The 22,961-nt window shown below is 47.0% G+C and overlaps 1 protein-coding gene across 2 annotated transcripts in view; it reads left to right on the top strand.

The window, feature by feature from the left end:
* BRCA1 (BRCA1 DNA repair associated) overlaps nt 1-22,961 on the top strand; it is a 238,841-nt gene that overhangs the window by 108,274 nt on the left and 107,606 nt on the right. For both annotated transcript variants that reach the window (XM_075349979.1, XM_075349978.1), the window contains exons 10-11: nt 10,796-13,567; nt 18,701-18,786. In XM_075349979.1, coding sequence (XP_075206094.1) covers nt 10,796-13,567; nt 18,701-18,786 — 2,858 coding nt within the window. The remainder of the gene's footprint in view (nt 1-10,795; nt 13,568-18,700; nt 18,787-22,961) is intronic.

Below are 22,961 nucleotides of genomic sequence, written 5' to 3'. Positions count from 1 at the left end.
CCTGTCACCGCCGTGATGTGCGCTCCCTCCCCTGTCACCGCCGTGATGTGCGCTCCCTCCCCTGTCACCGCCGTGATGTGCGCTCCCTCCCCTGTCACCGCCGTGATGTGCGCTCCCTCCCCTGTCACCGCCGTGATGTGCGCTCCCTCCCCTGTCACCGCCGTGATGTGCGCTCCCTCCCCTGTCACCGCCGTGATGTGCGCTCCCTCCCCTGTCACCGCCGTGATGTGCGCTCCCTCCCCTGTCACCGCCGTGATGTGCGCTCCCTCCCCTGTCACCGCCGTGATGTGCGCTCCCTCCCCTGTCACCGCCGTGATGTGCGCTCCCTCCCCTGTCACCGCCGTGATGTGCGCTCCCTCCCCTGTCACCGCCGTGATGTGCGCTCCCTCCCCTGTCACCGCCGTGATGTGCGCTCCCTCCCCTGTCACCGCCGTGATGTGCGCTCCCTCCCCTGTCACCGCCGTGATGTGCGCTCCCTCCCCTGTCACCGCCGTGATGTGCGCTCCCTCCCCTGTCACCGCCGTGATGTGCGCTCCCTCCCCTGTCACCGCCGTGATGTGCGCTCCCTCCCCTGTCACCGCCGTGATGTGCGCTCCCTCCCCTGTCACCGCCGTGATGTGCGCTCCCTCCCCTGTCACCGCCGTGATGTGCGCTCCCTCCCCTGTCACCGCCGTGATGTGCGCTCCCTCCCCTGTCACCGCCGTGATGTGCGCTCCCTCCCCTGTCACCGCCGTGATGTGCGCTCCCTCCCCTGTCACCGCCGTGATGTGCGCTCCCTCCCCTGCCACCGCCGTGATGTGCGCTCCCTCCCCTGCCACCGCCGTGATGTGCGCTCCCTCCCCTGCCACCGCCGTGATGTGCGCTCCCTCCCCTGTCACCGCCGTGATGTGCGCTCCCTCCCCTGTCACCGCCGTGATGTGCGCTCCCTCCCCTGTCACCGCCGTGATGTGCGCTCCCTCCCCTGTCACCGCCGTGATGTGCGCTCCCTCCCCTGTCACCGCCGTGATGTGCGCTCCCTCCCCTGTCACCGCCGTGATGTGCGCTCCCTCCCCTGTCACCGCCGTGATGTGCGCTCCCTCCCCTGTCACCGCCGTGATGTGCGCTCCCTCCCCTGTCACCGCCGTGATGTGCGCTCCCTCCCCTGTCACCGCCGTGATGTGCGCTCCCTCCCCTGTCACCGCCGTGATGTGCGCTCCCTCCCCTGTCACCGCCGTGATGTGCGCTCCCTCCCCTGTCACCGCCGTGATGTGCGCTCCCTCCCCTGTCACCGCCGTGATGTGCGCTCCCTCCCCTGTCACCGCCGTGATGTGCGCTCCCTCCCCTGTCACCGCCGTGATGTGCGCTCCCTCCCCTGTCACCGCCGTGATGTGCGCTCCCTCCCCTGTCACCGCCGTGATGTGCGCTCCCTCCCCTGTCACCGCCGTGATGTGCGCTCCCTCCCCTGTCACCGCCGTGATGTGCGCTCCCTCCCCTGTCACCGCCGTGATGTGCGCTCCCTCCCCTGTCACCGCCGTGATGTGCGCTCCCTCCCCTGTCACCGCCGTGATGTGCGCTCCCTCCCCTGTCACCGCCGTGATGTGCGCTCCCTCCCCTGTCACCGCCGTGATGTGCGCTCCCTCCCCTGTCACCGCCGTGATGTGCGCTCCCTCCCCTGTCACCGCCGTGATGTGCGCTCCCTCCCCTGTCACCGCCGTGATGTGCGCTCCCTCCCCTGTCACCGCCGTGATGTGTGCTCCCTCCCCTGTCACCGCCGTGATGTGCGCTCCCTCCCCTGTCACCGCCGTGATGTGCGCTCCCTCCCCTGTCACCGCCGTGATGTGCGCTCCCTCCCCTGTCACCGCCGTGATGTGCGCTCCCTCCCCTGTCACCGACGTGATGTGCGCTCCCTCCCCTGTCACCGACGTGATGTGCGCTCCCTCCCCTGTCACCGACGTGATGTGCGCTCCCTCCCCTGTCACCGACGTGATGTGCGCTCCCTCCCCTGTCACCGACGTGATGTGCGCTCCCTCCCCTGTCACCGACGTGATGTGCGCTCCCTCCCCTGTCACCGACGTGATGTGCGCTCCCTCCCCTGTCACCGACGTGATGTGCGCTCCCTCCCCTGTCACCGACGTGATGTGCGCTCCCTCCCCTGTCACCGACGTGATGTGCGCTCCCTCCCCTGTCACCGACGTGATGTGCGCTCCCTCCCCTGTCACCGACGTGATGTGCGCTCCCTCCCCTGTCACCGACGTGATGTGCGCTCCCTCCCCTGTCACCGACGTGATGTGCGCTCCCTCCCCTGTCACCGACGTGATGTGCGCTCCCTCCCCTGTCACCGACGTGATGTGCGCTCCCTCCCCTGTCACCGACGTGATGTGCGCTCCCTCCCCTGTCACCGACGTGATGTGCGCTCCCTCCCCTGTCACCGACGTGATGTGCGCTCCCTCCCCTGTCACCGACGTGATGTGCGCTCCCTCCCCTGTCACCCTCGTGATGTGCGCTCCCTCCCCTGTCACCCTCGTGATGTGCGCTCCCTCCCCTGTCACCCTCGTGATGTGCGCTCCCTCCCCTGTCACCCTCGTGATGTGCGCTCCCTCCCCTGTCACCCTCGTGATCTGCGCTCCCTCCCCTGTCACCCCCGTGATCTGCTGTCCACTCTCCCTCCACCTCTCACCCCCGTGATCTGCGCTCCCTCACCTGTCACCCCCGTGATCTGCGCTCTCTCACCTCTCACCCCCGTGATCTGTGCTCTGCTCACCTGTCTTCTCCGTGATCTGCGCTGCGCTCCCTCCCCCACCTCTCACCCTCCCCGATCTGCTGCCTCCTTCATCTCCTGTGATCCAGCTGCCTAGATCCATCCTGTAGGGTAACTATCCCCAATCTCACCTCCCACTCCCCTTCCCACCCATTCCCCCCCACCCGCTCCCTCCCCCCATCCTCTGCCGCTCCTGCATCCACTGCGCCCTCTCCCATCCGCCCCCACCCTATCCCAGCCGCCGTCTCACAATCACAGATGCTCCCTTTATATGCCGCTGCCGCCCCATCTGCCGCCCCCCCCCTATCTTCCGCTGTTTTTTTTTTTCTATGCCATGGGGGTCTAGTTTCCAAAATGGGGTCACATGTGGGGGAGCTCCACTGTTTCGGCACCTCAGGGGGTCTCCAAACGCAACATGGAATACGCTAATTATCCCAGACAATTTTGCGTTTGAAACGTCAAATGACGCTCCTTGCCTTCCGAGCCCTGCTGTGCGCCCAAACATTTTATTTCCACCACATATGAGGTGTCTGTGTACTCAGGAGAAATTGCACAATACATTTTATGGTGCAATTTTTCCTGATACCCTTGTGAAAAAAAAGCTACCTGGTTGAAGTAACAATTTTGTGGTAAAAATTTTTTTTTTTATTTTCACAGCTCAACTCTATTAACTTTTGTGAAGCCCCCAGAGGCTCAAAGTGCTCAATAAACATCTAGATAAATTCCATGAGGGGTCTAGTTTTCAAAATGGGGTCACATGTGGGGGAGCTCCACTGTTTCGGCACCTCAGGGGCTCTCCAAACGCAACATGGTGAGGCTAACGATTCCAGCTAATTTTCTGTTGAAAAAAGTCAAATGGCGCTCCTTCCCTTCCGAGTCCTGCCGTGCGCCCAAACAGTGGTTTTTCGCCACATATGAGGTTTCTGCGTGTTCAGTAGAAATTGCCCAACAAATTTTGGGGGTTCATTTAATCCTGCTACCCTTGTGAATATGCAATATATGAGGCTAAATTAACATTTTTGTTGCAAAAAGTAAAATGTTCATTTTTTCCTTCCACATTGCTTTAGTTACTGTGAAGCACCTGAAGGGTTAATAACCTTCTTGAATGTGGTTTTGAGTAGCCTGAGGGGTGCCGTTTTTGGAATGGTGTCACTTTTGGGTGTTCTTTGTCATGTAGACCTTTCAAAATCGTTTCAAATGTGATGTGGTCCCTAAAAAAAGTGGCTTTGTAAATTTTGTTGTAAAAATGAGAAATTGCTCATAAACTTTGAACCCCTATAACTTCCTTAAATTTTTTTTTTTTTTCCCCAAAATTGTTCTGATGTAAAATAGACATGTGGGAAATGTTATTTATTAATTATTTTGTGTCATATGTCTCGTTGGTTTTAGAGCATAAAAATTCAAAGTTTGAAAATTACAAAATTTTCAAAATTTTCGCGAAATTTCCGTTTTTTTCACAAAGAAATGCAAAAAATATCGGCCTAAATTTACCACTAACATGAAGCCCAATATGTCACGAAAAAACAATCTCAGAATCACCGGGATCCGCTGAAGCGTTCCAGAGTTATAACCTCATAAAGTGACACTGGTCAAAATTGCAAAAAATCGCCTGGTCTTTAGGGTCAAAATAGGCTTGGGGCTGAAGGGGTTAAAGGGCTTTTCTCATGAACAAAGTTCATTTTGAATTTGATCCATAGATCTTAGAATAATACTAATTTATTCAATTTAATGTATTTAAAAAAAATGTTCCTGTGCTCAGATAATCTTGTATATGTGCTCCTGTTATGTACTGTGTAATGGCCGTGTCTCACCGTACAGGATCATGGTCTGATCATACCACATCTCTTGGGCTATGGAGGAAGTAATAAAGCATATAAATATTACAGCTTGGATTACAAATTATTCTTTCTATGAGGTAAAATTATTTTTTTAAAAACGTGCAGGGAAATGTTTTACCTCACAAAATTAATTAAATACGATCCCGTGCTGTGATATCCGCACACTTTCATTTGCAACCTCCCCAGCACAGGAGATGTGGTATGATCAGACCACGTTCCTGTACGGTCAGACACGGACATTACACAGCACATAGCAGGCACATATATAAGATTATCTCAGCACAGGAACGTTTTTTTAACCCATCCAATTGTATAAATTATTATTCTAAGAGCCATTGATTAAAATTAACTTTGAAATTAAGTTTGTTTGTAGGAAAACCTCGTTAGGTAGGCGTATGCAGCTGACCATGATATCCGACCGAGTGCACAGCGACTCCATCTGCATCGGTAAGCACACATTCAGTATTTGGTGAGTTTTTTACCTCAGTATTTGTAGCCAAAACCAGGAGTGGAGCAATCAGATGAAAAGTATAATAGAAACACGGGCACCACTGCTAGTTTTGCCTTAAAAATATTGAGGTAAAAAGCTCACCAAATACTCAATGTGTGCACGTGGCCTTAGTCAATTACCCCGTCAGCGTATACACCTGAATCTTGTTTTCCAGGTCTCCATACAGAATTCCCAACAGAGACACTGACATGAGGGTGAGACGCGATATAAACATCCCAAAAAGATATGGAGTTGTCAGCTTGTTCTGCAAAGTGCCTGCAATTTCTTCAGTACCTGTTTTAGTAGTTATGTGCATGGGATAAATTACTCTAAACTCAATTCTAATAGTCAGAATTGGGATTAGATATGATTTGAAGAAGACCGGAGGGAATGGACACCCAAGAAGGGAGCCTACATGATGAGGTTCGCAATGTATTACTCTGAGCAGCTTGCTATGTATCGGACTACATGCATGCTGCAGAAGAAAATTACTTTTTTTTTGCAAAATCAATTGAAGACCTTTTTTGTTTTCCTTTCACCATGCATTAAACAGATTACAAGGAATTCCGAACCTTAGGGTCTCAGATGATGGTTGACAGACGGAGGCGCGTTGAGGCTCAATCGTGAAAGTCGCAGCTGCTTTCCAATGGATCATTAGGAAAATTAAATATTTACTGCAAAAGCTGCATGACGACTAAGAATGAATTTGTATACCACTGCGATTTTTCCCTATGGAGCGGGATTTGTGGAGATTGGTACATGTATAGTTAGTAGAGTGATGTGCAGCAGAAGAGGCCATCCGCTTATCAACAAGGCTGTTAGTGAAGAAACGTTTCATCTGTAGTACCAGTCATGCTTGATCAGTTTCTCCTGCTGCTGACTGCTCACTTTAGCGGGAGGTGCAGTTAAATGTAATGAGACTTTGTCGCTTTAAATGACGAGGTCTTTATTAATGTTAAGTGGTAAATGACGTCTATAAGTCATTTTTCCATAAGCCGACCAGTGTGATTTTGAGACTGGAAATGATGTCGTTCTAAGAGCTCAGATGAAATTGTACTTTGCGGTGAACTCTGTTTCCCATTTTTTAAACCGCCTGCATTATGTCTAAAGCGATGTCAACTCCATAATTATGTTTTCATACATAATGAAACATCACAATATTAGAAACATTCTTAACAAGGATGTCAGTTTTATCGAGGATTCCAGCAAAAATTAAATATCACTTGCTCTTTCCCCTGCTGATTTATTGTGTCTCCAAATGCCTCATCGGGATTAAAGCACTATAAGATATGATTGCCTGTACATAATTCAGTCTGCCGTCTCACGGATTAACTAAAGCTAACTTTGAATGCAGCGTTGCGATTGATATATTTTTTGCATAATACATTTTTTGCCATTTTCTAATTAAAGAACGGGTTGAAATATGACCCAGGGACCCATTTAAAGTTGCTTTTATGAGACTAATGCAACAAAATAGCATAAAAAAATTACTTTTGTTTCATTATTCTTCTTGTAGTAATGAAATTTAGAGATTTCTCTTCTGAGTATGATAAATGTGACTGTTCTGATAAAACCTAGAATATACAGTGGGTGAAATGAGTATTGAACCCGTCACCAACTTTCTAAGTAAATCTATTTCTAATGGTACTATTACCATGAATTTCTCAACAAATGTTGGTAACAACCCATCCAATAAACACTGGCAAAGAAATTAAACCATAGATGTCCATAAATGTAGTGATGATTATCAATGAGAAATGACAGCTCACTGGTTTTATCCATCATGAGATGTTTCTTGTGTGACACCTTTGTTATGTGATATCTTTTTATAGGCCGTCAGGTGGACCAGCTGTTATTACTTTTCACTAAGCGGCAGGGTTGCTTTCTAATTACTGATAATTTCAGCTGGTGTCATTACTTTATATTGCTATTTGCACATCTTTCTTCATTTGGTCAATGCATTATCCATGTGTTTATTTCTCATTATTACTCATCACTAGTGATGAGCGAGCACCAGCATGCTCGGGTGCTCGGTACTCTTTAAGATCTGTTGGATATTCGGATGGGCGCGACTCGAGCACCCTAGTATAATAGAAGTTAATGGGGACTCAAGCATTTTTCCGGGAAATCTTTAGGAAAAGTGCTTGAATCCCCAATTGACTTCCATTATATTTATAAATTACTAGGGGAAGGGGCGACCAAAGTATTGGGAGAAGGGTGGTGGCCTCCAGAGCAGTTAATTGTTGAATTCTTTCAATGTTCTTTTTAAAGAGGTGGTTCACCCATAGTCATTATTGGACACAACGATATTTTGAGAAACAAGGTTTCTCTCAAATACCTAGTGTTGCCAATAATGCCTGTGAGCAGCGCTATTGCAGTCCGCTCTTCCCCATCGCCTGACCTCCAGGGCTCAGTGACCTCGAGGATCCGGTGATGTCACGTGAACTGAGGCTGGCCCCGTGAGTAACTGGGCTGTGGGCAGAGTTTCACCGCTCATTACAGCTAAGCATCACAGCGCAGCACCTCCCTGCTCACTCCTCTTTCGCTGCAGAGCGTGCGCAAGCAGGAGGGATGCTGGGCTGTGAAGAGTGGTAAAAAACGCCGCCCACAGCACAGTGATTCAGGTGAACAGGAAGTTGACGTGACCTCACCGGATCCCCGAGGTCACGGAGGCCCGGGGGTCAGACGATGGGAAGGAGCGGGCTGCAATAGCGCCACTTACAGGCAGAATTGGCAACACAAGATATTTGAGAGAAACCCTGTTTCTCAACATCATATTGTGGTGGCTAATAATAAATATGAGTGAACCACTTCTTTAAACTATACTTATCACTCACTCTTAGGTTAACGTGATCATATTTATTAGATACATCCAATCCAGTATATGTGTGAATGTCTCGACCTGTTCTTCACCTTCATCAGACATACGTTATTAAATTGTATCATACAGTTTAACATACAGTATATACTGTAATGCTCACTGGGCGAGCACGGGAGTTGCAGACCCACTGTGCCACAGCACACAGAAAACCTAAAGGGGCTTGGCTATGGAACCACACCTGATTTTCACAAGAGCCTCTGATGGTGAGTGTGTTGTGCTGCAGGTGTGAGGCCGGTGCAACTCAGAAATATTGATGCTGCGACAGCTGTCCCCAGAGGTACGAACACTGACAGTCTCTGATAATAGAAACAGCAGCAAAAGCCGGTGTTGTGGATTCGGTCGAGATGGATGGATGCAGGAGCAGCAGCTGACATGAATACTTGTTGCAGCGGATATCGTAGTAGGCGGCTGGCGTAGATACTTGCGGCAGCAGATTCAATGCAATCGACCAGCATGGATAATTGCAGCAGCAGTAGCGGACTTGTAATACATTAAAACACGTATATGAATCAGCAACATTACAATAACCGCAGCAGCACTATGGATCTGAGAAGTAGCAACGTATAGAACTCGTTGGCCAGGCACCTCCATTAAGAGGAAGGTGCCTGTCTGCTGTTCTCTCCCAGGAGGCCTGTGCGGCATGCGCAGACCCTGGGAGACAACAGCATGGACCGGGGATGGAGCATCCAGTGCTGACTGGCCGGGAAGGCGAGAGAGCCGTTGTCCACGCTGGGGAAGGGGGACAGGACCGCGCTGGGATGCCAGTATGCATGTTGCATATATATCAAGTAGTACATCAGCTTGCATTTATAAATAGCGTGTGCACATATGGTAGTACAAAATAGCATGTTTATTATAGGCAAAAAGAGACCATGAACTTAGTTGGGGTGACCTAATACTTCAGGCTCATTGAGAATAGTGTGATACCCACACTATCACTTTTTTAAAAGTGGTCCTTATGCAATACTTTTAGACCAGTAATACGCCATGTTATCTGTCTACTGATTAATGGATAGGACCTCAGTTATGAATTCATTAACATGGAATTGTACCCAAGTATTACAAGCCGGAATCAATCAATGGGTATGTAAACACTCGCTCCTCAGAGTGTCCGAGTGTGAGATCACTTGTCTCCTGGGATTCGCCACTCACCACTTTGCAATGTTTTTCACAATTGAAAGCAATGATGGTGCAAACAATGCTATGTGTGAACATAGCTTAAGGGGTGGAGAAGGCGAGTTTTCGCTATAGTTAAATTTGCTTTATGTACAGCCATTATAGAGGAAAGAATGTTTCCTAACACTTTATTCCTGTTAAATCCATTTTCTCTTCAGTTTGGAATGTTTTGTCAGTCCGTAAAAGTGGAGTAACACTCTGACAACATTGTTACCAGCAGCGACCTGGGAGTCCGTGATGTATCCAGGCGTCTTCCCCCATGTACCCATTACATTTGAGTGCTGCCGCCATCCATTTCAGCAATTTTTTTTTTTTTTTTTACCCCTGAAAACCCTCCTGACTTCCTCTGAGGATCTGCCAGAAAAATGCTCGAGTTTGACATTGATTTCCAATATGTTTCTTATGGAGATGGACACCCAAGCATTACAAATTGCTCGAATCGAGTACTGAGCACCAGAGAATTTTAGTGCTCACTCATCACTAGTTATTATGCTGCTTTGTACCACATTATCTGCGTACTCTGTATATGCAACTGTACTACTTCATGTCTATATGTTACACAATAATAAAGTATATTAGATAATGACTGATGGTCTGGTCTTGGATGACACTGATAAATATAATTTTTACCTAAGAGTGATCGATTCCGTATTTTTACGTGACCCTACCTGAGCACCGAACACTCAAAGAGTGTCATTTCTGTATTGAAGATTACATTTTAAGAATAGCTAGCTCCTGCTACAATCCGGGAGTAGGTGTAAGATGTCTGGTCTACATGCACTCGGGCTCTGTGCGGTGTAAGAGCTACTTGGCAGATCGTGTGAGGCTTTTAGAGATGCATTTAGCTGTTTGGGATGACTTTTAATGTGGGGTTTGAGAAATTAGATGGCTAGGTGAGTGTTAAAACTTGCATGTCATCCTTATTCCCTATGCCAGGCAAAGTACTTTTATAAATGGATTTCTAGTTTCGGAAAACCCTTGTCCTCAGGTTACAGTTTGTTTTAAGACAAGCAAACAGTTCTTCTTTCTTCAACCATCCTTGGTCCAGTTTTGAGATTCCCCCACTGCTCTCATATTTTGTGATTCTGTCACGTTGACATTGTTGCAGTCAATCGGTAAACTCAGTGGTTCATACCATCAACTCGAGCAAAGCCGCTGAGCTCCATTAACAGTCACTGTGGAGCATCGGTGGGAACTTGGTGCTGGACCCAGGGAAGGTGAGTAAAGTACAATTTGTTTTTCGAAAAGCAAACTACCCCAAGGAAGAGGGAATTTCTGAAAATGGAAAACCCTTTTAATAATTAGGGAGCTGGTTCCCGGTCTTTAGAAATGTTGCTAAAACGAGTCTAGTCTGAAAAATATGGTAACTTTTTCAGTGCTTTTCTCTGTGTGCAGTAGGTTATCATGTAGCATACAGTTGTATAAGTTGTAGGCATCTATTGAACCTATTGGGTGTGAGTCTTAGGCCAAGCAACCTTCATATAGTTGTGAAAAAATAGATAAATCTAGTCTGTTATTTAGTATAGACCATTATCCCTGCCAAGAGCTTATTGCATTTAGTCCTAGTAGTAATTGCATCTTAAATATGGTAAAACATGAATTTATACATAATATACATTACTAATATTTTTTTTTATTAAAATGCCTTTTTTTTTCTTTTTTTTTTTTAATAGCGGAATATGGATTTTCCGAAAGAGACTTTGAGAGCATAAGAAGCAATTTGTTGTCCATAGATAGTTTGAGATCACTGAAAGAATCACCCAGTAAAACTTCAGCAGTTAAAGACCATTTAATAACTGATCCGGATTTTGGTGAAAAAGGGGCTAAACAAAATGGACTTATGAAACTCGATGATGTGACAAACATGAACTTCACAGAGCCCAATATCACTATGCAGCTTGAAAGGGAACAGTACAGTGAAAATCAGACTTTAAAGATTGCACTTGATTTTCCATATGATAGAGATGACTCTACTCCTGAAAACATGCCGAGCACTCAGGGTAGTGAGAAGGATGCATCCTACAAAGTGTCAAGGCATCGGCTGAAAAAAAGTATTAAGAAAGTGAATGAATGGCTTCTGAAGACGGGTGACTTTTTGGAGAATCATTCAAAGGATGAAGAGATGCTACCTGATATTTTTTATGTAGAAGATAGACCTGCATCTGATAATGGTTCCAGCGTGTCTGATGACACCAAAATTATGACTGTGTCTCATCTCCATGTCGTATTAAATGCTGTTGAAAAGAATATTGTAAGTGTTGAGGATAAGGTATTTGGAAAAGTATACAAAAGAGAAAAAAAGCCAAATCAAGTGAATAACGTAACTTGTGTTGCTGATGTGCATGTAAATGGTGTTGTGGAGTCTGTAAAAATAAATGCGGTTCCCAAACCACCTAGTTCAAAGCCGAAAAGAAGTTGTGGCCTCCAGCCTGAACACTTCATTAAGAAGGTTGAACAAAAGGAACAAAATGCACATCGTATTTCCAATGGTTCTGTGGTGGTTGACGATTTTGGCGTGGATGTGGAAGGCCATCAATTAAATGCACCAATTGTTTCCGTTTTGGATCTTGATAAAATAGAGAAGGCTGGTCAAGATTTAGAAACCATTTCTGATGCTCCGCCAAGCAAAGCAAAGAAACAAATTAAGTCCTTGAAAAGGAAGAATGAGAAGACCCAACGTACAAAGATGATGCAATCTCTCCACTTAATAAAAGGAGATGTAGGCTCTGGCCACCAGAAAAGTCCTCCTCATGTATCTGAAATCAAAATTGACAGCTATCCAAGTAGCACTGAACCAGGGTATGAAGTTAACCAGAAAAATGTCAGGCGGAGCAAGAGACTTAGTTTATTGAAAGAAAATGATTTTCCAAATCTGATGGTCACAGATATGATCAGTAAGGACATTAGAAATGAAGCACCCTGTGCTGTGTTAGAAGACGATGGTCCTGAAATTAATGGCAAGTCGACAATTGCAATCCAAAATGTGACAATTGAAGGAAGCGCAAGTTCACAAATGGATTGTGATTCTTCACATGTGACACATATGCACCATGCATCCTCTTCTATACCAGTGCCGAATACAGAGGAAATGGAAGACTCCGACCTTGACACAGAGCTTCTCTTAAAGACTTTCAAAAGTGCTAAGCGGATGTCCTTTAAACTAGATCCAGTCACTGAAGCTGCTGCTAAGGGAGATTGTGACCTAATGGATATCTCTGATATTGGCAACCATATAACAAATGAACAGGAGGCTAAAGATCAAACTGACAAATCTTCTAGTCCTTGTAATGAGGACATTCATTCTGAACGCCAATGTAAGAGTGTTCAAGTTACTCAGTCGGAGCTCTTAGAGAATTTGAGGTCTAGAAAGAAGTCAAGATTATCCTCCAAAATTTCTGTCAAGAATTCTGAGAAAATCAATATCCTAATGGCACATACGACAATAACATCCAATGGCCAGCCTAATGACATTAAAGATGTGGAGCCCCTAGAAAAATGTTATCCTGGTAAAAGAGGTGCTGTAAGTAAAACTGAGGAACCTCCTTTGCAGTCAGAAACTGAATCGATGTCTCTGTTCCCAGTAGTGTCTCATCAAAAGCCTGCTGCAGCCATGCGAGGAGACACTAGAAGTGGGATTGGTCAAGGAGAAAATGAAGAAGTAAGAGACGATTTTTGCCAGAAGGACAATTTTGATGACGAGCAAGTAAATCAAATGACTTCTTCTAATAGTTCTCAAGGGTCTATGACGGGAAAACTGCTAGGACGATCGGTATCTCATAATAGCAGTCCTGACGAACGTCATGAAGTTTACTCCGATACACCTGATGGATTGATGAGCGGTATTGAGATACTCCAAGTAGATACAAGTTGCTGTGCTGTTCCTGAAAAGTCATTTGTTTTTGGTGATGGCAAGAAGTTACAATTAGATGACTGTTCAGTATCTCCAGTCACACAATCACAAGTTGTAAAAAGGCGAAAGCGCAAAGTGCAAAAGTTAGAATCATCTGAAGAAGAGTCCAGTGGCGATGAGGAGTTGCCATGTTTTAATGCATTATTTGGCAATCCATCAACTAATGCTGACCAGAAAAATGCATCTGCTAGTTCTTCACCCAGGCAACAAGGTGGTGGTGTCTTGGCAATGTTTAGCAGCTGCAGCACAAGTGGCAAAACTCAGACTAGCTTCAATCTTCCTTGCGAAGCCATGGTATGTAGTCAGGAGTCTCAGTGTTCGGTGAACCTATTCTCTTCTCCATCCAACACATCTGACCAGTCAATGAATGGAGCCACTGACCGTAATGGCACACGCACACAGGATAGCATTCTGGAGAAAAGACTGAAAAAAGCTAGAATGGAGGAGCACTGTAATGAAGACAAAAAAGCCAATGTAGAAAATATGAGAGAAGAAATGACGGATTGTGAAGACCCATGTCAAGAACACAACTTGGGTAAGTTTTACTTTTATCATTTACATATTTTGATCTGCTTTGGTGTATATGTATATGTGTGTATATGTATATGTGTGTATATGTATATGTGTGTGTGTGTGTATATGTATGTGTGTATGTGTGTGTATATGTATATGTATATATATATATATATATATATATATATATATATATATGTGTGTATATCTATATATATAATTGCCTTATTCTGTCTGTCTGTCTGTCTGTCTGTCTATCTGTCTGTCTGTCTGTCATGCTCCGAAATTGTGTCCTTACGGTGACACAAAGCTGATTGGCCGCTGGGCTCGCCATGGCCCCGCCCCCCCACACGGATTGGCCTCTCGCCCCGGCTCTCTGCAGGCCCCGCCCCCTCACGCAATGCACGCTCGCTGTGGCCCAACTGACACGGGGCTCCGATTCCCAGGTGAGTACACACACACATCACACTCACTCTCACACTCACTCTCACACATCACATCCACACACTCACAACATGCTGGGATATCGCTTGCTTCTACACCGGCTCCGTCAGGATCCCGGCAGCGCCAGACATAACCTTGCGATGCTGGGATCTTAACGGAGGCCGTGAAAGCTGGTAACCATTATACACATCGGGTAACTAAGGTCCCTTAGTTACCCGATGTGTATCATAGTTACCAGTGTACACCGGCTCACACTCACACACACATCACATCGCATCCACACATCAAGGTCCTGCAGCTGCAGAACATACATAACATAACAGCACACACACACACACACAAATCAGATCACACTCACTCACATACACACATCACATCGCATCCACATACTCACAACATCCTGGGATATCGCTTGCTTCTCGGCGGCGATATTGTGCTGTGAGCTTCCAGGACCTGACGGAGGATCACATGGCCAGAAGCATGTGATATCCCCGGATGTTGTGAGTATCAGCGCGTATGTGCAATATCGTCAGTGTCTGTGTGTGTGAGTGTATGCGATCGGGTGTGTGTGTGAGTGTATGCGATCGGGTGTGTGTGTGAGTGTATGCGATCGGGTGTGTGTGTGAGTGTATGCGATCGGGTGTGTGTGTGAGTGTATGCGATCGGGTGTGTGTGTGAGTGTATGCGATCGGGTGTGTGTGTGAGTGGATGCGATCGGTTGTGTGGGTGAGTGGATGCGATCGGTTGTGTGGGTGAGTGGATGCGATCGGTTGTGTGGGTGAGTGGATGCGATCGGGTGTGGGTGAGTGTCGGCAGAGGAGCACGGCGTGCTGGAGGAGGCTGGGAGCAGAGAGGCTGATCTTGGGGAAGGCTGGGAGGGGGGGGCTGATGCTGAGGGAGGCTGGAAGGAGAGAGGCTGAGCAAACGTGCTCCATCCGCCATACTGCGCACTCCCCATCGTGCTGCATCCCCCATGCTGCGCACTCCCAAACGTGGTCCATCCGCCATGCTGCGCACTCCCAAACGTGGTCCATCCGCCATGCTGCGCACTCCCAAACGTGGTCCATCCGCCATGCTGCGCACTCCCAAACGTGCTCCATCCGCCATGCTGCGCACTCCCAAACGTGCTCCATCCGCCATACTGCGCACTCCCCATCGTGCACCATCCGGCATGCTGCGCACTCCTAAGCGGATGGAGCATGATGGGGGGTGCGCAGCATGGCGGATGGAGCACGTTTGGGAGTGCGCAGCATGGCGGATGGAGCACGTTTGGGAGTGCGCAGCATGATGGATGGAGCACGTTTGGGAGTGCGCAGCATGACGGATGGAGCATGTTTGGGAGTGCGCAGCATGCCGGATGGTGCACGATGGGGAGTGCGCAGTATGGCGGATGGAGCACGTTTGGGAGTGCGCAGTATGGCGGTTGGAGCACGTTTCGGAGTGCGCAGCATGGCGGATGGAGCACGTTTGGGAGTGCGCAGCATGGCGGATGGACCACGTTTGGGAGCGCGCAGCATGGCGGATGGAGCACGTTTGGGAGTGCGCAGCATGGCGGATGGAGCACGTTTGGAAGTGCGCAGCATGGCGGATGGAGCACGTTTAGGAGTGCGCAGCATGGCGGATGGAGCACGTTTGGGAGTGCGCAGCATGCCGGATGGTGCACGATGGGGAGTGCGCAGTATGGCGGATGGAGCACGTTTGGGAGTGCGCAGCATGGCGGATGGAGCACGTTTGGGAGTGCGCAGCATGGCGGATGGACCACGTTTGGGAGTGCGCAGCATGGCGGATGGAGCACGTTTGGGAGTGCGCAGCATGGCGGATGGAGCACGTTTGGGAGTGCGCAGCATGGCGGGTGGAGCACGTTTGGGAGTGCGCAGCATGGCGGATGGAGCATGATAGGGGGTGCGCAGCATGGCGGATGGAGCACGTTTGGGAGTGCGCAGCATGGCGGATGGAGCACGTTTGGGAGTGCGCAGTATGGCGGTTGGAGCACGTTTCGGAGTGCGCAGCATGGCGGATGGAGCACGTTTGGGAGTGCGCAGCATGGCGGATGGACCACGTTTGGGAGCGCGCAGCATGGCGGATGGAGCACGTTTGGAAGTGCGCAGCATGGCGGATGGAGCACGTTTAGGAGTGCGCAGCATGGCGGATGGAGCACGTTTGGGAGTGCGCAGCATGCCGGATGGTGCACGATGGGGAGTGCGCAGTATGGCGGATGGAGCACGTTTGGGAGTGCGCAGCATGGCGGATGGAGCACGTTTGGGAGTGCGCAGCATGGCGGATGGAGCACGTTTGGGAGTGCGCAGCATGGCGGATGGAGCACGTTTGGGAGTGCGCAGCATGGCGGATGGAGCACGTTTGGGAGTGCGCAGCATGGCGGGTGGAGCACGTTTGGAAGTGCGCAGCATGGCGGATGGAGCATGATAGGGGGTGCGCAGCATGGCGGATGGAGCACGTTTGGGAGTGCGCAGCATGGCGGATGGAGCACGTTTGGGAGTGTGCAGCATGGCGGATAGAGCACGATGGGGAGTGCACAGTATGGCGGATGGAGCACGTTTGGGAGTGCGCAGTATGGCGGATGGAGCACGTTTCGGAGTGCGCAGCATGGCGGATGGAGCACGTTTGGGAGTGCGCAGCATGGCGGATGGACCACGTTTGGGAGCGCGCAGCATGGCGGATGGAGCACGTTTGGGAGTGCGCAGCATGGCGGATGGAGCACGTTTGGAAGTGCGCAGCATGGCGGATGGAGCACGTTTGGGAGTGCGCAGCATGGCGGATGGAGCACGTTTGGGAGTGCGCAGCATGCCGGATGGTGCACGATGGGGAGTGCGCAGTATGGCGGATGGAGCACGTTTGGGAGTGCGCAGCATGGCGGATGGAGCACGTTTGGGAGTGCGCAGCATGGCGGATGGACCACGTTTGGGAGTGCGCAGCATGGCGGATGGAGCACGTTTGGGAGTGCGCAGCATGGCGGATGGAGCACGTTTGGGAGTGCGCAGCATGGCGGGTGGAGCACGTTTGGGAGTGCGCAGCATGGCGGATGGAGCATGATAGGGGGTGCGCAGCATGGCGGATGGAGCACGTTTGGGAGTGCGCAGCATGGCGGATGGAGCACGTTTGGGAGTGTGCAGCATGGCGGATAGAGCACGATGGGGAGTGCGCAGCATGGCGGATGGAGCACGTTTGGGAGTGCGCAGCATGGGGGATGCAGCACGATGGGGAGTGCGCAGTATGGCGGATGGAGCACGTTTGGGAGTGCGCAGCATGGCGGATGGACCACGTTTGGGAGTGCGCAGCATGGCGGATGGAGCACGTTTGGGAGTGCGCAGCATGGGGGATGCAGCACGATGGGGGGTGCGCAGCATGGGGGATGGAGCACGATGGGAGGTGCACACCTCCCCCCAACACACACACACACGCGCACTGCACAACACACACACACTAGGAATCACAAACAACGCCCTACACAGACACCCACACACACAGACAACGCTGCACACACAAATATACGCACATACTGCACAACACACACATTGCTCAAAACATACCTCCCCCCAAAACACACCACACCCACACAAACCGCACAACACACACACACACACAACGCTACAGACACACAGCGCTCCACAAACAACGCAACACACGCAACACACATACAACACCGCTCTCACCCCCCGCGACACTCAGAACATGTACAGCGCCCTACACAAACACTTGGTAACTACACACAACAACATCTATATATATAACAAAAATCATACATGAACTACACAATACGTAAATTCTAGAATACCCGATGCGTAGAATCGGGCCACCTTCTAGTATATATATATATATATATATATATATATATATATATATATATATATACACATATATATGTATATATGTATGTATGTATGTATATATATATATATATATATATATATATATATATATGTATATATATATATATATATATACACACATATATACACACACACACATACATACACCCATATATACATACATACATACATTATATATATATAATATATATATATATATATATATATATATATATATATATATGTATGTATGTATGTATATATGGGTGTATGTATGTGTGTGTGTGTATATATGTGTGTATATATGTGTGTATATATATATATATATATATATATATATATATATATATATATATATATATATATATATATATATATTATAATAAAATAATCCATGTCTAGAGTGAGCGGTAGGCACACCTTACCAACCACTTGCCATTCAATTTCTGCTGCTTCCCGGATTCCCTGCTGGTCTCTCTTTTTTTTTTTTTTTTTTTTTTTTTTTTTTTTTTTTCCCCCCCGGTCATTCTCAACACACAGGAAATAGCTGCTAAGCTAATCACTAGCAGGAGTTTTGACCGAACTCCGTGATTAGCAGTAGCCGGTCACAAGTCTTATTTTGGAATGTCATCACATGCCACTGGAAGTGTCTGAATGGAGGAGGATCTTTTTTATATTTACTGTAACATGCCCATTTCTTCTTTTCCCTGATATCCGGGAGAATCAGTAGGCACACATGCACAATATATGGTTGTTTGGCCAAATGTTTATGGCTAGCTTTACAAATTGTCATCATGCAAACCTTCCTGTACCAGGCTGTATATGGCCGTTATCTAATATTTCATGATTTTTAACCAGCCCCTGGTGTATACTTGTCGTTTTAGGTGAAGTCTCTGGATGTGAGAGTGAGGCCAGTCACACAGGGGATTCCTCAGGACTATCTTCTCAGTGCGAAATCCTCAATACACAGGTAAGTTGCTGTCCATTCATGTAAAAAAACTTAGCAACATGTACCAGAAGATAATCTAAAATAAGAATAACCCTAAAATAGTCTTGTTCCTACATGCAGCGCCGTCCTGTTCTTCTGATCATTCAGTGTGAACACTTAGTAAGATTTCTGTATCTCCTACATACTTTTGTGGGCTTGTAACGGTCATTAAATAAGGTGACGTCAATGAATGTATAACAGGAGAGAACAAAACCTCGAAAATGTCTGCGAAAAGTTACTCTGGTTATCGCTTTCCAGCTGTCCATGCAGTAACTGTAGTGCTCCACATGGTGGCAGTGTTATCTCACCTGATCAGCACATCCATTGTTGAATACTAACCGCGCTTTCAATCACTCTCGTCTGTCATGGTCGTAAATACATTCTGTCCTTTTTTATTTATTTTTTTCTTTCTAAAACCTTTCCTGACGCGGTAAATTATGTGCATTCAGCGGACTATGTTTGAGTGCAATTTGTAAACTTTTGTTGATGTTTTCAAGCCATTTCCTGCGGAGCTTTATTTCTGATGTGTGATGAGTGCAGTATACAAATAAGAGTCTTCTATAAGGTCCGTGCAATTTATAGATGAAATGAGACCGATGAAATAGGCAAGTGCGCCGCATTTCAAGGAATGGAGGCGAACAAATGTGCTTATTGTTCCATTGTGTTTAATGCATTGTTTGGACTCATTCATAAATGCACCGTCTGCATAAGAGAGACCCGCTCCGTCCTGACTTTTATAGCCCATCACTTTCAGCAGACACATCTTTAAATCTAGATGTTTTATTACAAAGCTGCTGGGCTTTAGATGGCTTCCATGTTCACTTTGTTATAACAGGGCTATAGGCAATACATTACTCTTCTATTATGATGTCATCGCAATATGAATATTGTCAATGCAAGTCCTTTTGTTATCCTGTTTTTGTATTTTTTTTTTTTTTAATTAATTTATTTCTTAATAACAAAATGTGCTTGCTCATAATCTACACCGCTATAATAATACCATAGTAATTAGAAGACTTTGCAGCACTAGGTTAATTAAGGGGTCTCAGATGCTGACGGCGTCCTTTTATGTGTTAATGAGCCAATTCTTGCCTGAGAGTCATCACATATCCACTAAACGACATCCCATTGCTGATTGTCAGGTCACCATTTCCACCTCGATTTAGACATGGAAGGGCTCGGTTGTAAGAATCATGATCATATTATGGATCCGTACTACAAGCTGTTGGCTGAACAGTGCCGTTACATGGCCGTACATCTGTGTGCCTATAATTTAGCACTCAATGACACTCTGTCTAATGGATACATTCCTGCAGCGGTCCTTGTTCACACACAGCGTTTTTGTAACACACAGTGCTCTGTACTAGGTTTTAGAGTATAATGGCAGTCTATAGGGAACTAAAGCATTTTTTTTTTTTTCGGAAACTCTTATGTAAAAATGTTTAACTTCCCCATTGACTTCCATTATGCTTGGTAAATGAGTACCGAGCACCTGAGCATATACATGCTCGTAATACGCACCGAGCGGTTCGCTCATCATTACGAATAGAGGCCCTATTCGTAATGATGAGCGAACCGCCACACGGCATGAAAAACACATTCCACTCGGACCAATATTAGCCTATGTCCCAGCACCCATGAGCGATTATTTTCTCAGCCTAATCGGACCGACAAAACAATCGCAGCATGCTGCGGGTGCAATGTGATCCTGGTTTCTCTCTCACTTATTCAAGTCTATGGGGCGAGAGAAAAATCGCACTGCACTCGCGGTACACCGGTGTAACACGAGTGCAGGGCGAGAATGGCAATAGCCGGCAACGGAGGAGAGAGGGAGATAAATCCCTCCTTCCCCTCCTCAGTGCCAATCCGCCACTCCTCAGTGACAGCCTGCCCCTGCAGATGAGGTCTGATCGCATGATTGGACCTCAGTCACAGGGACACTCGCATGACACTGCTCCTGCTGTACTGCCAGCGTGAGCCGAGTGTCATGCGAGGGGATCGCAGTAATCCCCATATGGCCCCGGCCTAATAAGTAAAAACACCACTGTTCAATCTGAGGGTCAACCTTGGACTGCCTTGGATAGGGTTAATAGGTTTAATCCACCATAGGCTACTCGAAAACAGTATCAATAAGTGACATATCACTTTTGAAACCTGTATCTGTATGAATGACAGCATGGAGAACGATGGAGGTAACTTGTTTCCATGCAGAGTTTGCCACAAAATACTAGTTGCAGTCTATGTGGAAAAAAACTCTCCTTATGAACCCTCCATAAGAGGTCGGTGATGCAAACTATTTTCCCAACTTTTTATCAACAAACCGAAGAAATCCAGCGGAACCAGCAGATAAGGATGAACAAAAACTTCTTCTATATTGAAAAATGAGATTAAATATCCGCACAGGTATTGGCACGGACAAATATGAAGCAGAAGAAAGATGCCCAATGTGTTTCGACATTATGAATGGTACAATTCCTTATGGCACATGCTTTCCCATAGTGTGCCCGAACCACAGGCAGCATGAATCTGAGTCCGGCTGAGGCTAGGTATGTGTTAATCTTATTTGGGAATTAGGGAAAACATTGTATGAAAAGCCAGGCAGTATCTATAGGAAGAATCAAGCCTACTCCGGTCTGACTTCTCCCTACACTGTTCCATTTGATTGACAGGTCTCTCCCAAGTGTGTATATAAGGAGAGAGATGTGAATCACCGGGATAGGTGAGGAGAGAAGCCGGCCATAAGCCACACTGGATCAGTCAAGTTCCTGGACAGCTTTTCAATCCAGGTTTTCTCTAAAACACTACAGCCATTCAGAATAAAATCCCTGGCTGCGATCATGCACCCACTATACCGCCTGTGGTTCGGGCAGCATCAATCTAATCGCCGGTCCCTTTAGGGTTCTTATCTCCTTGGATGATGGGACATGTCGCCACACAATCTGATATTGCCCATTCTGTTCTGACCGTGTGACAAAATGACAATTTTTATTGACCAACCTATTTGTACATTTCTCACATGAACTAGTATTTAAGAGAAGAGGGGTTTCCGAATTGTAATCCAATCAGTAATACAAGTTTGTTTTTGTTTTTTTGTTTTTTTTGTTTTTTATATAATCATGTGGGTGCAATATTTTCCAAGCTTGTCACAATGGAGTAAAATGATCCGCGTGGTCCCATGTTTTAAAGGTTATCGACATCTTGGTGTGTGTGTGTGTGTGTGTGTGTGTGTGTGTGTGTATATTTATAATATGTTTTTCTATGGATTTTTTTTTTTGTACCGTTTGGCTTTTCCAGACTCTGTTTCTTTGCTCATTGCAGGCTGCAAAACTCTAGTTCTATAGCCCAATATGTATGGGGTTTATGGAATAGTAAAATCCCCCAAAGATGTCCAAATTCTTTATTTGGCTTTGGTCGGCCATGTTTTCTTCACATTGCCCCCTTTCCTTGAGGAGGATTATTTAGACTTCTATTGTTTCCATGACAATAATGTATTGTCTCTCTAAGCCTTAAATAATCAGCTCTGTTCCCAAAAACACAATTTAGGATTTTAAAGCAGTCATCCATCCTAGGAACTGTGAAGGGGAAATAATAATTTGGTTAAAAGCTTTTCTAAGATGTTTATCTGGAGGGAAAAAACCCAACTACATTGCGTAGGTTACAGAAGGCACTTTCAGGCTGTGCGGCATATAGCTAATGAAATACCTGGGTGATTCCTCTCTTGTCTCGTCCGGTTTCCATCCCGTTAGTTTGTGCCAGCCACACATTTACTTTCAGAAAATCGGCAAGTAAAGGGAATAGAAACTTCTCCTGGCTTGCGGAGGATACGGCTCCGACTACTTTCCAGCATTGCTTGACAGCTTTCTGGGTATGCGGCAGATGATTTTCTTGAGAATAATGGGAATTATTGATCCCGGCTCTGTAAGTGTGTTTGTGACCGTTACAAAGCGCCTTTTCACTTAGAAATAACCCAGCTTTATTTTTCCATTAAATGAAAATCTCTAAAAACTGATTTTTTGATGGAAAGAGATTTTCTTTCCTTTCCTAATTCCTGATGAATGAACTGTCTGAGTTTTCTTGAACTGGATCAGTTACGGCAGATTTTTTTTTTTTTTACATCTATATGGCACTTGTCAGAGCAACAGGCGTGATGTCTATGA

The sequence above is a fragment of the Anomaloglossus baeobatrachus genome, chromosome 5 (assembly GCF_048569485.1).
Source record: "Anomaloglossus baeobatrachus isolate aAnoBae1 chromosome 5, aAnoBae1.hap1, whole genome shotgun sequence".
NCBI classification, from domain to species: domain Eukaryota; kingdom Metazoa; phylum Chordata; class Amphibia; order Anura; family Aromobatidae; genus Anomaloglossus; species Anomaloglossus baeobatrachus.
Note: the sequence above shows the minus strand (reverse complement) of the source record. Positions and strands in the feature narration are given on the sequence as shown.